General features: G+C 43.3%; 1 protein-coding gene across 1 annotated transcript in view; it reads left to right on the top strand.

The window, feature by feature from the left end:
* The first annotated feature begins 7,296 nt into the window (after positions 1-7,296).
* The window catches only part of STK4 (serine/threonine kinase 4), an 86,692-nt gene continuing 79,882 nt past the window's right edge, over positions 7,297-14,106 (top strand). The window contains exons 1-2 of the mRNA XM_041732928.1: positions 7,297-7,421; positions 12,466-12,546. Coding sequence (XP_041588862.1) covers positions 7,387-7,421; positions 12,466-12,546 — 116 coding nt within the window. The 5' untranslated portion in view covers positions 7,297-7,386. The remainder of the gene's footprint in view (positions 7,422-12,465; positions 12,547-14,106) is intronic.

Here is a 14,106-nt window from a genome sequence, read left to right as displayed (position 1 = left end):
GGAGCGGATGGGACGGGGCGGGGCGGGGCGGGGCGCGCGGGGCGGGGCCGGGGCTGCGCGCGCCAGGGGCCCCCTGCGCATGCTCGGGGCGGGGCCGCCCGGCGGGGCGCGCTCGGGCCCCCGGAGATGCGCTGGGCGCCGCGGTAGGTGAAACCGTGAGAGAGGCCCGGCGCCTGCTCGCAAGGAGCTTACGCTCTAAGGGGCACCGATGCGCTGTTAAGTGTTGAGCAAACGAACACCATAGTCTCTTGTGATTAGTGCTGGAAGGAAAACCGAACGGGGATGTAATGGAAAGTGACCACGTGGGGACTATTTTAGATCAGAGGGTGGGGGGTGGGGTAGGGTCTCCGAGGGACTAACTGAGCTGAAGGGGCCTGAGAAGATGAAAGGAGCGCGGGCCCAGACAGAGATAGCAAGTGCAAAGGCACTGAGGCTGGAAACTAACTGGTACCTGGTGCTCTATAGTTAATTGATTTAATGAATGATTGCACTGATAGGCTGATGAGGATCTTTCACTGAGGGAGGCTTTAGCTTAGCTTCAGCGTCCTGTCCCACTTGATGTGGGACACTAATTGCTTGTTGCCACCTGCGGCACATGAAGCTGTTTTTCTTGCTTCCCAACCTTTACTTATGCGCCCCACCCCCTGCAGTTTTTTTTTTTCAAGCACTTCTCTTCCTGATCCTGACTGCATCTGTAATCAACTCAACCATCCTCTCTGAACGCCTTTCTCGACTCCTCAGGTCTTTTTCACTTTGTCCCGCCTCTGCTCCTATTGCTCCCAGGGTTTATCTCTCATTTAGCACTTATCACTCTGTGATTGTCAGTTTACAGCTTTTCTCAAACACTGTAAGATTTTTTAAAGGCAGGTAGTAAAAAAAAAATAAAAATAAAATAAAGGCAGGGAGTAGGCCTTTATTTTGGTCTCCACAAGACCTAATAGGATCTGGCGCCAAACATGCAGTTATAAAGGTTTGTTGGCAAACAGCTGGTCTCTGAGGTGTTTAGTTATAATTATTTCTGTAAACCTCACCCAACCAGATTACAAACTTTCTGGAGGTTGAATGGCTGTTCCGTCTGCATCCCCTCAGTCCAGGGCAGGTCCCCCATGTGGAAAGCATGAACACTTAGTGTGGTAGGGAAACCCTAGGAGGGACACAAACTGTTGGTTATCTACTCAACAGCTTCCATCTTTGCTTCTAGAAGTCTGAATTCTCCTGGTCCAGGGAATATCAGGGTTTCTTTAAACCAATCACAATCTCACTTCCTTTTGCCAGTGATTGGCCAGGGGTGGATGTGACCCTGATATACCTGTCGAGATTATGGGGATGTCTCCTGGGTGCTTATGGGAAAGTTTTTTTCTTCCCAGATAAGAGGTACAGGACTGCAAAACAACTTTTTTTCTTTTTCTTTTTTTTTTTTTGCTTTTATGCTTTGGGTACTGTTGAGTTAAGGATATACACCTGGACAGGTGACAGTCATTTTGCAATTATGAGGCAAAAAGCACAGGTATGAGAAATCAATATGCTGAGTAGGGCGGGAGCTGAAAGATGAAATTGACATTGTTGATCTGCTGAGTCAACCCTGGAACGTCTGACTTCTGGACTACTTACTGATAAACAGCAAATGCCACAGTGCCTTAGCCACCACTTAGATGTTTTTTTTCAGTTGCTTGCAGGTGGAGATATTATAAATGGTGCCACCATATTATAAATGGTACAAATTCACTGGTGGTAAGTGGTATTTTCCAAAAATGACCAGAACAATAATTTCCAGTCCTCTACCCTCTTCCAGAACTTGGCCATCAAAGAGATGGAGTCTATCTCAGCTGTCTTTGAAACTGCAAAGGACTTTGAGGCCCCCTCAACAGTGGAAATGACATTATCTACCTTCCAAAGCTATGCCATTAAAAGGCACTACAGCTCCCTCCTGGCTCTCTCTCATAAATACCCTCATAACCTAGCTTTTATTCTGTGAGGAGACCAAAAAAACCAAACCAAAACAGAGAAGACCCTTCTACCCCCAGGGCCAAGTAAGCTCCTAGCCAGCAGCCAGCACCAACTTGTCAGCCATGTGAGTGAGGCATTATTGGATAGGAATTCATCCAAATAGTGAAGGACTCTTAACACCATGGAAGAGTTGAGCCTTCCCTGCTGAACTATGCTCAAATTGTAGATTTATGAGAGAGAAAAAAATACTGTTCTATGCCACTAATGTTGGGAATGGTTTCTTTTCTTTCATTTTTTAAGATTTGAGACAGACACAGAGTGAGCAGAGAGGGACAAGCAGACTCCCCACTGAGCTGGGAGCCCATAAAAGGGGGGGGGGGTGATTCCAGGACCCTGAGATCATGACCTAAGCCAAAATCAAGAGTCAGTCGGATGCTTAACCAACTGAACTACCCAGGCACCCCTGGGAGTGGTTTCTTACACAGCAATTGAGAGATGGCAGTCCCTTCCCACAATGCTTCCCATAATATCAGGGCTTCCCTTTTATTAGGGCTGATAAAAGCAGAACTGAAAGAATTTAAGGAAGGGAGATAATTGGGGGGTCGGGGCAGAGGGGAAGTCTTCTAGGAGGTGACTTTTTATTTTTTTTTAAAGATTTTTATTTATTTATTCATGAGAGACACAGAGAAATAGAGACATAGGCAGAGGGAGATTTCCCGCAGGGAGTCTGATGCGGGACTCCATCCCAGGACTTTGGTATCATGACCTGAGCCAAAGGCAGACGCTCAACCACTGAGTTACCCAGGTGCCCCAGGAGGTGACTCTTTAGAAACAACTTTATTGAGAAATAACTCACTAGCATATAATTCACCCATTTCGAGTACAGTTCAGTGGTTTTTTTATTATAGAGTTGCACAATCATCACAATCTATTTTAGAATTTTCATTACCCCAAAATGAAACCCTACATTCTTTTAGTTATGTCAATTCACCTACCCCATCTCCCCCATCCCCAAGCCCAAACCCAAGCCCAAAGCAACCACTAATCTATGTTCTGATATATTTGCCTACTTTTAACTTTTCATGTAAATGGAATATTATATATGATACTTCGTTGGCTCCTTTCATGTAGCATAGTGTTTTCCGGGGTCATCTACGGTGTAGCATGTATCAGAACTTCATCCCTTTTTACTGAATAATATTCCATTGTATACATTTTTTGGGGTGTCCAATTTATTTATTTATTATTTATTTTTTGTCCAATTTATTTATACATTTATCAGCTGATGCACTTTTGAGATCTATTTTTGGGGCAGGAAGTAACTTTTGACATTAAGATTTCATCTCTCTGAATTAACCATCTCATCAAAGCCATATTTAATATGTATTCAGCTTTAATGGAGAAGGAATAAATATTACAGCCATAGTCTCCTAGGTGTGATAATATGCACAGACATTATTATTGGACATTAATTTTTTATTGTTGTTTAAACACTTCTTTTCAGGGTTAACTGGTGGTTTCATTTAACTGAGCCAGGCACAGCCAATACTTTTATATGCTAATTCCAAATAATGAACCAATTAGTCTTAGGGAAAGAAGTATAAACAGCATCATAATTTGTCAATTTATAATTCTGGATGCTTTTCAATTCAGGTGTATCAATCACAATCTGAGTAAGATGGCTTATAAGAGGGATTTGAAATAAGAATTTAATTCAGGGAATTGGTTTCAGAGGTGACAGAGGAGCCAAGATGCCAACAGGTAACAGTGAAGGAGCCCAAAGGTCAGCAGCAGCAGGAAATGACGACTATGCTCAGGACTTGAAGATAAAAAAGGAAATGGCGATGATGTGGTTTTGAGTGTTGGGGTTTGGCTAAGAAAGAATTCCTGACACATCTTTGGTGGAAAAAGGTGGGTTTTTATTAAAGCACTGAGACAGGACCCAGGGGTGGAAAGAGTTGCGCTGGGGTTGTGAGGAGTGACTCATGAAGATTTTCTGACCTAGGGAGGGGAGGGTGATGTTTAGAGCTCCAGGAAATTGAGTCTATGGGATTCTGAAAATTGCTTTTTTCTTACAGATCATGAAGTCAGTTGAAAGCTGAAGAAAACTTGTATTTTGCGTGACTGTGATCTTTATCATTTTCCCCCCCCTTTCCTTTGCTCTAGGGCAGCCATAAGTGCCTGAAGAATGTCACACATATCCCATGGAGGGGGGGCAGCTGGGGAGGATTAGCCTGTGCTTTGCTCTGTTTGCCTTTGCTCCCTCATCAGTGATATTTACAGGGTCAGAAGCTGTAGTTGCTAGGAGCTGAAGCCAAGTCAGGACATTCTAGAAGGAGCTGAAGACAAAGTTACTGTTGGATACTTGATCAGAAGCAAAGAAGAGAAAAGACTGGCTTCTCTCTTGGTTTTGCCCTCTGCCTCCTGCTAGTGCTAGCTGAAACCATCCAGAAGTCTGCTGACATGGGAACCTGGGAAGTGAGCTTGTACAGTTGGTCTCCTCCCCCAAGATTTCTTAGGTATGACATAAAAAATATGACTCATAAAAGAAAAAAATGGATAAACTATACTTAAAAATTAAAGTTTCTGTTCTTACTGAGATTAAGAGAATGAAAATACAAGTCCCAGATAATGTTTGTAAATCACATATCTGATAAAGGACATGCATCCAGAATCCAGAATATTAAAAAACTCTAAGAACTCAATAATAAAACAATGCAATTTTAAGGAGGACAAAGACTTGAACAGATAATTCAGAAAATGTACAGTTGACAAGCACTTGAAAAGATGCTCAACATCATTAGTTGTTAGAGAAATGCAGTGGGGGGAAAAAAAGAGAATCTCAAGCAGACTCCTTGCTGAGCGTGGAGCCAGACACAGGATCTCACTACCCTGAGATGATGACCTGAGCCAAAATCACAAGTTGGACACTCAACTGATGAGCCACCCAGGTGCCCCATTGGTTCTTTCTCTTAAGCAATTATATTACAGTTCATTGAGGTTTGCAATTTAAATTATTAAATATGATTTAAAATTTAGGTTTTTTTTAAACTTTTTTTTTTCTTTAATTATTATGATAGTCACACACACAGAGAGAGAGAGAGGCAGAGACACAGGCAGAGGGAGAAGCAGGCTCCATTCACCGGGAGCCCGACATGGGATTCGATCCCGGGTCTCCAGGATCGCGCCCTGGGCCAAAGGCAGGCGCTAAACCGCTGCGCCACCCAGGGATCCCTAAAATTTAGTTTTTCATACTAGCCACGTTTAAAGTGCTCGATAGCCACATGTCTATGGCAGTGGTTCTGGACAGCATATATATAGAACATTTCTATCAAAACAGAAATTTCTAAGGGTGCCTAGGTGGCTCGGTGGTTGAGTGTCTGCCTTTGACTCAGGTCGTGATACTGGAGTCCTGGGATTGAGTTTGGCATCAGGCTCACTGCAGGGAACCTGCCTCTATCTCCCGGTCTCTCATGAACAAATAAATCTTAAAAACAAAAAACAAAACCCAGAAATTTCTATGGGGCAGTGCTGGGCTGGAAGTTCTGCTGAAAATAAGGCAATCTTTTTTTTTTTTTTTTTAAAAGATTTTATTTGAGAGAGATTGAGAGAGAGAGAGAGAGAGCACAAGTAAGCAAAGGAAGAGGGAGAAGCAGGCTACCTGCTGAGCAGAGAGCTGGATACTGGACTCAATCCCAGGAACCTGAGATCATGACCCGAGTCAAAGGTAGACACCCAACCGACTGAGCCACCCAGGCACCCCAAAAGAGGGGAATCCTAACGTCAGTCTATCTTAGAGAAAATCCCAGGAAGGGGATAAACAGGGATGTCTGACATCATGTATTGGTAAGCTGACATTTATTTTAAAAAAAATGCTTTCTGAGTACCTTCTTTTATAGGGATGCGTGTGTGGGCAGCAGGGCCTGAACCTAAGGTCAAAAGTAGAGTGTGCTTTAGGAAGTACAGGAAAAGTACCAGGGGATTTCAGAGGATAGAGGACTGACTTTTTGCAATAGGGACCAGTGACGGCTTACTGAGTTTGATGCAAACTTTTTGATCTTTACTACCCCAGAGCTCTTACTGGCATTTACACAGATTTCTAGTAGGGCAAAGTGCAAGTAAAACATGGATTCTGTGGAGTCTAGCCAGTCTTGGGTTAAATACTTTTCTCTCACTAGCTACGTCTATAAGAGTTCTCCTTATCCGTAAAATGGGGATAATAACTTCTACTTCATCGGGTTGTTTTGAGGATTGTGTCTGGCACATAGCAGATTCGCTATAAATGTATTCCTCCAGCTTAAGGGGAATGGATCCATTACCCCTATTTTAGCATATGGGATGCCATACATGGGTGGCCCTGAAAAGTGGATGCTCAGGCGTTAATTTCATGGATGACATACCTTTGGGAAAAGCAGGACAATTAAAAACAGTGATGTTTTCTCATGTAACTTACCCCATGGGTAAATTGGGTGGAATATGCTTTTGGCAACTGAAGGTTTACAGATTGCCATAGCTGGAACTAGAGCTCTTGAGCGGAGAGGAGACCCTGACCCTCACGCCCCAACAGAGGGTACACATCAATGGTTGTCCAGCTTGGTCAGACTCAGTGCAAAGCCTGCACTAGTATCTAAATCTCCAAATCCGTATTTTTAGGAAGGGACCTTCATCTCCTTTTTAAAAAGAGAGCGATAATAGTATTCACCTTACAGGGTTATTAGGAGTATTAAATGAATTAATTCTAGTAAACCACCGAGAACGTGGTAAGCACTGTGCGTCAAATACATTAAAAAAAAAAAAATTGGGTGTAACGTTACAGGGTTCGTATGAGGATGATTAAATGAGACAGGTAAGCTGGCACCTGGCAAGCACTTAATCACGATTATCTTTAGGTCCGCAAACGGACTCAAAGGTGACAGGCCGTTAAGAAAAGAAGCTGAGCAATTTGCAGCCGGATGTTCCGTAACATCCAGGGGCGGCCCGGCCTCCGTCTGGGACGAGAATGCAACCGGCTGGGAGCGGCAGGAACCCACCGATACCTCCAGGAGTCCCTGGAGCAGCGCCTCCCAGGAATCGCGTAGGACCCGGCGGGTTGGGAATCGCCGGCGCTTCGCAGGAAGCCTCAGTATCTCCGAGGGATGAGGGCCCGCCCGAGTCCGAGTGTCCCGGGCGAGCAGAGTCGCCCCAAGGCGCGGCCGCGGACGGAGCCCAGCCCGGGGAAGGACGCTCGGCTTCCGGGTCCGCGCGCCGCGCGCCACGTGACTCACGCTCCGCACCACGTGGTCCGGGCCAGCGCCCGGCCGCCCCGCCCCGCTCGCGCACCGCGCGCCGCTTCCGGTGGGGGCGGAAAGCGGAAGTGTGGGAGGGTCTGCGGGGCGGGCTCGGGGAGGTCCCGGGGGAGGATGGAGCAGTGAGCGGGTCTGGGCGGCTGCCGGCAGCGCCATGGAGACGGTGCAGCTGAGGAACCCTCCGCGCCGGTGAGGGGCCGGCTGAGAGCAGGGGGTGGGGGACCGGGAAAGGCGGGAACTGGCGGAGGGGAGGCACCGGGTGCGCCCCCGGAGGCAGGGACCAGCCCCGCTAGGCGATCCTGGCACCTGCTGAGTGGGAGGGGGTCCGGCAGAGGGGAGCACGCGCCCAGGGTGATAAACGTGGGGCTGGCTGGGGAGAGAGCGCACTTGCTGTGGGCGGGGAGGGGGGGGGAATCCTGGCGGGAGGGGGGCACTGCTGAAGGGAGCGGCTGTTGAGGGACGTGGGGACAAGTCAGGGAGAGCACCTGCCGAGGGCGGGGGCGGCTCGGGGGGAGGCCATCCTAGGACCCATTCATTGGGGTGGGGGCGATGCTGTAGCAGGAGGAGAACCTAGAGGGGTCCAAAGTGTGGGTCAGGTACAAGCAGAGAAAGGCTGGGCGGACTTTCTAAGGGAAGGGGTCCCCCTTGCGGGATGCGGTGGGGAGAATCTGTGGAGGGGGAGAGCTTTGCGCCTAAGGCTGAAGGCACACCGAGAAGGGGCGAAGGTCCAGCAAGGGAGGGCTTCGTGCAGGATAGCATTTAGAGCATTTTCTGGGTAGGGTCTGCACTCTGGGAGGAGTGTGACATCTTTTATTCCTGGTGGCCCGTGCCTTCCTAGTTTTCCTTACATCCTCAGCTTTCCAACCCTGACATTAGGAGGTGGATTAGGAAGTAAGAGGATATTTTCAAGAAGGGCAAACAGAGGCCCAGAAGAGTTGAGATACAGTCCTAGGTGTTTCCTTCTTTGCCGTAGGTCTGGGTCATGACCTGACCAGACTGGGTCCTTTTCAGGCCTCTATTGTTTTGTATCAGCTCCAGATCCCGCTGCTACCTGGAATTGTTTTAAGTCGAGATCAGGGATGTGGCTGGTCCTAGAAAGTGTGAACTCTTGCGTTGTTGGTTTTGGTTGTCTCATTGATTTGCTCTGGGGACACTGGGGTCTGGTGTCACTTTGCCACATCTGGAGAAAAAGAGGGAGAGAGCAGAGATCAAGAGAGTCATGCTTCTTTGCGGTGCAGTGTAGTTAGCTTCTATTTCACAGAGATCTCTGACTTCCTGCAGCAGAATGAGCTCTAAACTAGGAAGTGTTCAGTGTGTGGGAGTGTGGGGCAAAGGAGAGGTGCCTGGGCTGCACACTTGGGGTTTAGTTGAAGTACACAAACATTGCAGAAGGCAAATAGCTGGTTGAGATGGACTCATAATTCACCCTACTGTAGCGTGCTGAACGGAAGTGATAATGATTCTTACATATACAGCACTTAGCTGGGTGCCCGGGACCGTCCTCAGTGCTTTCAGTGTCTCCTGGTGAACCACACGTAATTGACCTATAAAAATGGTAATTTTGTGTGGTTCACTTCATTATAACTCTTTGGGTCTTTACAACAATCCTACGAGGTGGTTATCTCCAGATCTCTATTTTACAGGTGATAAAACAGAGGCACAGAGAGTTTTAAGTGATTTGTGGAAGATTCCACAGTTAGTTAAGTGGCAGAGCTGGGGTTTTAAACCAGGCGGTCTGGTTCAAAGTCCATGCTCGTAACTGCTCCCTCTGATGCCGCTCTGGAAGTACCCCTGTTCCACAGGGCCCGTGTATGTTAGCAAGTATTTGCCAGAGCACCATAGTGATCCAGCTATAAATGTACACTGGTGATGTTTCTTTCTGAAATGCATTGTTTAATTGAAAAGAGAATTAAGAATCTTGAGTTTTGTTTCTACGTTTGCCTTGTGTTATATAATCTTGGGCAAAAGAGTACACGTTTTTGCTTTTGGGCATGCTCATTCCTGGACCTTTTGGATTTTAAGAAATTTATTAAATGAGAAAGAGAAGGGCATTGCAGGGTTGAATTCTTGAATGACTGGTGCTTTCCTGCTCATCATTACTAGTGAAGTACCTAATCTGCAGCAGATTAACTTTATTAGTTGCATTAGATGGCTGTCTCTTTACTGTGTCTTCACGTGGTCTTCTTTCTATACCTCTATGCGTCCTTATCTCCTATAAGGACACCAGTCATATTGAATTAGGGCCCACCCATATGACCTATTTTACCTTAATTATCTCTTTAAAGTCCCTGTCTCTAAATAAAGTCACATTCTGAGGTCCTGGGGCTTAGGACTTGAACAGAGGAATTTAGGGAGGGGCACAAATATTAATTTATTATCATTTAAAAAAAATCATCAATTTATCTTATACATTTGTTGTACCCGTAGCAAATTCTGAATGGAAAGAGGGATAGGTATACATAAATAAAATGAACCTTATAAGAGTCCTAAGATGGAGAAAGAGGCTTCAGAGTGAGTCAAGCCTGTGAGTAACTACTTCATAAATACCCTTGTTTATGTTTGGAGAGATATGGTGGCTTTTCAGAGATTCAGTTGGCATGTGTTTCCAGCAAGGGATAGCAATCTCAATGCAAGAAATGCTCTTTGTGCTCATGAGCTTGACGTTTGTGTGACTGAATGATGGGAGATTAAAGCTGATGGTTTACGTAGGAGATTATGATTTTTAAAAGTGAGCTGGAGTTAGATAATGATAGTATGGTGGAGGATGTAGAGTGCAATTCTGGGATGCTTGGCTGGCCATGTGGCCATCTGACTTACGAGAGGAGCATCTGCTGGTGTTTGGTCCACAGACGCTGTGTTGGCCAGGCCTGTTCTTTTATGAGTGAGCAGTGAAACTACCTAGGACCTGGGGAAGTCCCAGCTGAAAGCTGACTCATCAGTGAGGCTGTTTTGTGCTTCTTCCATGAAGACTTATGGTATAAAATATCATTAAGAGTAACTTCTCAAAAAAAAAAAAAAAAAGAGTAACTTATCAAAAGCTTTTCCATAGAAATCTTAATTGTTGATAATCTGGTAATCCTTTTTAGGGGGTAATTCTGTTCTTCGGAAACTGACAAGGATTGCCAATAAAAGTTTGGGGTTCTGATCAGTACCTTCATTGATCCATTTAGGAGATATTTATTGGCCACCTCTGGGTTATTAGGCAGAGAGATAAAGATCTATTAAGCCCTGATCAAAAACAAACAAAAAACTCAAGTAGATTGTTTTAGAGAAGTCTCTGAGCAGGTATATACAGTTTGTCTGTCAGAGGATTATCAGGGGCTTGCAGCTGTTTCTCTTATGCCTGGGGCAGTTTCCTTTGTTATGTTGTGGTCTCAGAGTAATTGAAATAGTGAGTTTTGCTTTTTATAAACCACAAAGTCAACACTTCAAAAGAACACATTTGATCTTCCTTTATATAAGCTGTTTAATTATACTTGAGAAATGAGGTATTGTCCATTGTTTATACAATTATGAATTCAGTACTTCACACACACACACAAAATCTCCCTGGTTCATGCGATGTTCTTTCTGAGGTCTGAGTTCACTTCTGAAGTTTAAGAGGAGTTTCACTTCAGCCCTTTTTGTTTTGAAGCTAGTTTTTATGATGTCATTGGAATTTAATGTTTAGGACCTTTTGATTTTCAAAGGTCACTGTGGTCATTTTGTTAATTTTCAAGTTGTGGCAATTACTGACTTGGAGCATTTTACCATTTCTCTCGTGTGTAGTCTTTGACATTTATAGAATCATGCGAGATTGTCCTTTAGGGACAAGTGTTTATGGGTGGATACACTCAGTGTGTTCAGGGGTTTCTGTCTTTTCTTCTGGTTTTGTTATTTCCTCCAGGAAGGTACACATTTGTGCGTGCGTGTGTGTGTGTGTGTGTGTGTGTGTAATTCAAGTCTTTTCTTGTAAAAACTGGTATTGTCCAGCTAGTTTAAACCTTTTCTCTACAAAGAAATATCCAGTGTTACTACTTCCATAATTTCACCATTTCCTGAGCTCTCTTTTCTTTGTTGTCCTTTGTAGTTTCAGGAAACCATTGTGTAGAAGATATACACATACACACACATAAATATTCCTTGGTAAGCTCCTTCTTTAAGCCCATTAATAAATTTCAGATGTCTCAGAGTTTAAAAAAAATTGTTAATTTATAACTTCTCATGTTTGTTATTTACTATGTCTAGCATAGTCAGAAAAATCTGAATTATCTGGAAATTATAGGCAGCCATGTATCTTTGATTTTGGGGACTTGTTGGAAGTACACAGCTGCTCATGGGAGAGTCTCTTTCTGAGTCTGTTTGAAATTCCTAGCTGCATAGTTCTTTTTCACTTTTGATCATGTCTAAGTGTATACCTTCCACTTTCTGTTTCTGTGATACCAATAGAATCCCTATGTTTTGACCCAATTACCAAAGTCTTGCTTAGAGAGAGCAAAAGTCTCTGTCTTCCACTTTCTGTTTCTGTGATACCAATAGAATCCCTATGTTTTGACCCAATTACCAAAATCTTGCTTAGAGAGAGCAAGAGTCTCTGTCTTTCTTGGCCTCCAGTCTGAGACCATGTTTTAATTTGTAGTTAACCTTGTATTAAACATCTCTTCTGAAGAGATAATTATGCTATTTTAATTCATGGAATCTCAAGATTTAAATGGATTTCAAAGGTTCTGTCAAAGCTTGAATCAACTCTGTAGCATTTAAGCCAAATGATGATTCATGTTCTGTTTAAGTTCTCCAGTGATGGGGAACTAGGGACTTCTTAAGGCAGTCAAAACCATTTGAGAACAACTTTTGTTAGAAAATTTCTTATATCTGTTGAACTGTAGTATGACGCTTGGTAGTTCTTTACCTTCTCGTCCTGATTATGTTTACCAGAGAGACCCAGGACAGGTGAATACTGCCATAGACAGCCCTTCAGCATCCCTTAAGACTCTTAGCTTGGGGTACCTGTTTGGCTCAGTCGGAAGTGTGTGGGACTCTTGATCTCAGGGTCATGAGTTCAAGCCCCACAATAGGTATAGAGATTACTTAAATAAATAAAGCTTTTAAAAAAGTCTGTTAGCTTGCCTTTGTTGTTGTTTACTAGTAGAAGCTTTATAGAGCAATTCCTAAGATGCTAATTGTAATATAATGCATTTTGTGGTCTAGTTGCTAGCAAGCAAAAAGTATTTTGTTTTTATTTCTTCATTCCCAGGCAGCTGAAAAAGTTGGATGAAGATAGTTTAACTAAACAACCAGAAGAAGTATTTGATGTCTTAGAGAAACTTGGAGAAGGGTAAGTGTACAGAAAATACAGGTAGACTGGTAGGTCCCAATCTTTTTCTTCCTCCAACACCAGAAGGAGCTGAACCTTTCTTATGCCAATAATTCACAAACCTAAGGAGGGGGAATGTTACATATGGCACTGCTCTGGGTAGGTGGGGGGGTAAATTTATAGCTTGAAATGCCCTCTCCCTTTTTCCTCCAATTACTATTATAGACAGATTTAGTGATGCCTGGTCTCTTCAACACCAAGGGCATCTATTGGTTTCTCTTTTATAGAATCCATAATTTACATGATTTTATGTAACAGCATTGACTAGTCTATACTTCATTTAAAATTTTTATTAATCATTTTTATTTGCTGTTCAGAGTTTCGGGTTAATTCGTAATAATTATTGTTTCAATAAAATGGAATTCAGCTTCTTAGTTAATGTAGCTTTGTGAAGCATAGTAAGTAAATCAAGGACTGTCACTACCTTCACAACTTCCCAGAGGTTGACAATTCCAGGTTGGGAACCAGCGGACTACTTGAAATCCAAATTTGTGAATAAGTGTATAAAATACTGCTGAAATGGTATTTAGTAACGATGGTTTTTTTGTGTATTCTTCAGTGATAGTTTCTGCATAAATAAGCAGGTGTGTGTGTGTGTGTGTGTGTGTGTGTCTACATGTTCAGTCTCTCAAGAGTACTTATAGTTCAAGAGAAGACCTGAAATACTTACTTTTTAAAATGTCTATTGTTTAAGTTAAGTGTGTCCTTGGAATCAAGTCTTATATGTCATTAAATTATTTTGGGGTTTAGTGTTATGTATGTCTAATATAGGTCAGCAATGTTAAACCTGATCCTGGATTACATGGAGTAGGTTTTGTTTTCATGGATTGCCTCCTTGTAAAAAACATTAGTCATCTTTTTATAAGTTGGAAAAATACTCTTTGGAATGAAGACATCAACCAGAGAAGGGAAGTAAAAGAGGCCACCAGCTGTGCTTTAGAAGACAAGTACAAAATGAATGCGAAGACTGCAAGTTGACTTGGCATCCTTAAAGGTATGGGAAAGTGATAGACCTTCCACATCTCTTGCCTGTCCTTTTCAGCTGTAGCTTGGTCTCCTTGCTAGTTTCCTCAATGAAGTGAGTCTAATGCCCTTAATCTCACAGTGTTTACAGGTTGAATAAGATAAAGCATGGTAGGCATAATTAAATGGGTAACTAACTTGTTTCTTTCATTTTTGATAGAAGTGTGTTACAGTAGTATGGGCATAAACTTTGAGGTTATATCTGTGTTAAAACCCTTGCTCTACTGTTTATTAGTTACAATAAATGAGTGAGCTTGAGCAAATTACTTAATATTTTGAAGCTTCATAAACCACAGCTAAAAAGCACAGATATTAGTATACCCGTCATTTGGGTTATGTCCAGCATTACCCAAAATACAAGATAATAGGGGTAAAGTACTGAGTATAGTACCTGTCACATAGTAAGTGCTCAATAAATGGCAGCTATGCTTATTTTGTTGTTAAGTCTACCCACTGAAGCATATTTCAGACCATATCATATCAAATTACAGTTCAATC

Source organism: Vulpes lagopus, chromosome 18 (assembly GCF_018345385.1).
Source record: "Vulpes lagopus strain Blue_001 chromosome 18, ASM1834538v1, whole genome shotgun sequence".
Classification (NCBI taxonomy): domain Eukaryota; kingdom Metazoa; phylum Chordata; class Mammalia; order Carnivora; family Canidae; genus Vulpes; species Vulpes lagopus.
The sequence above is the reverse complement of the archived record's forward strand: the minus strand, read 5'-3'. Positions and strand labels throughout refer to the sequence as shown.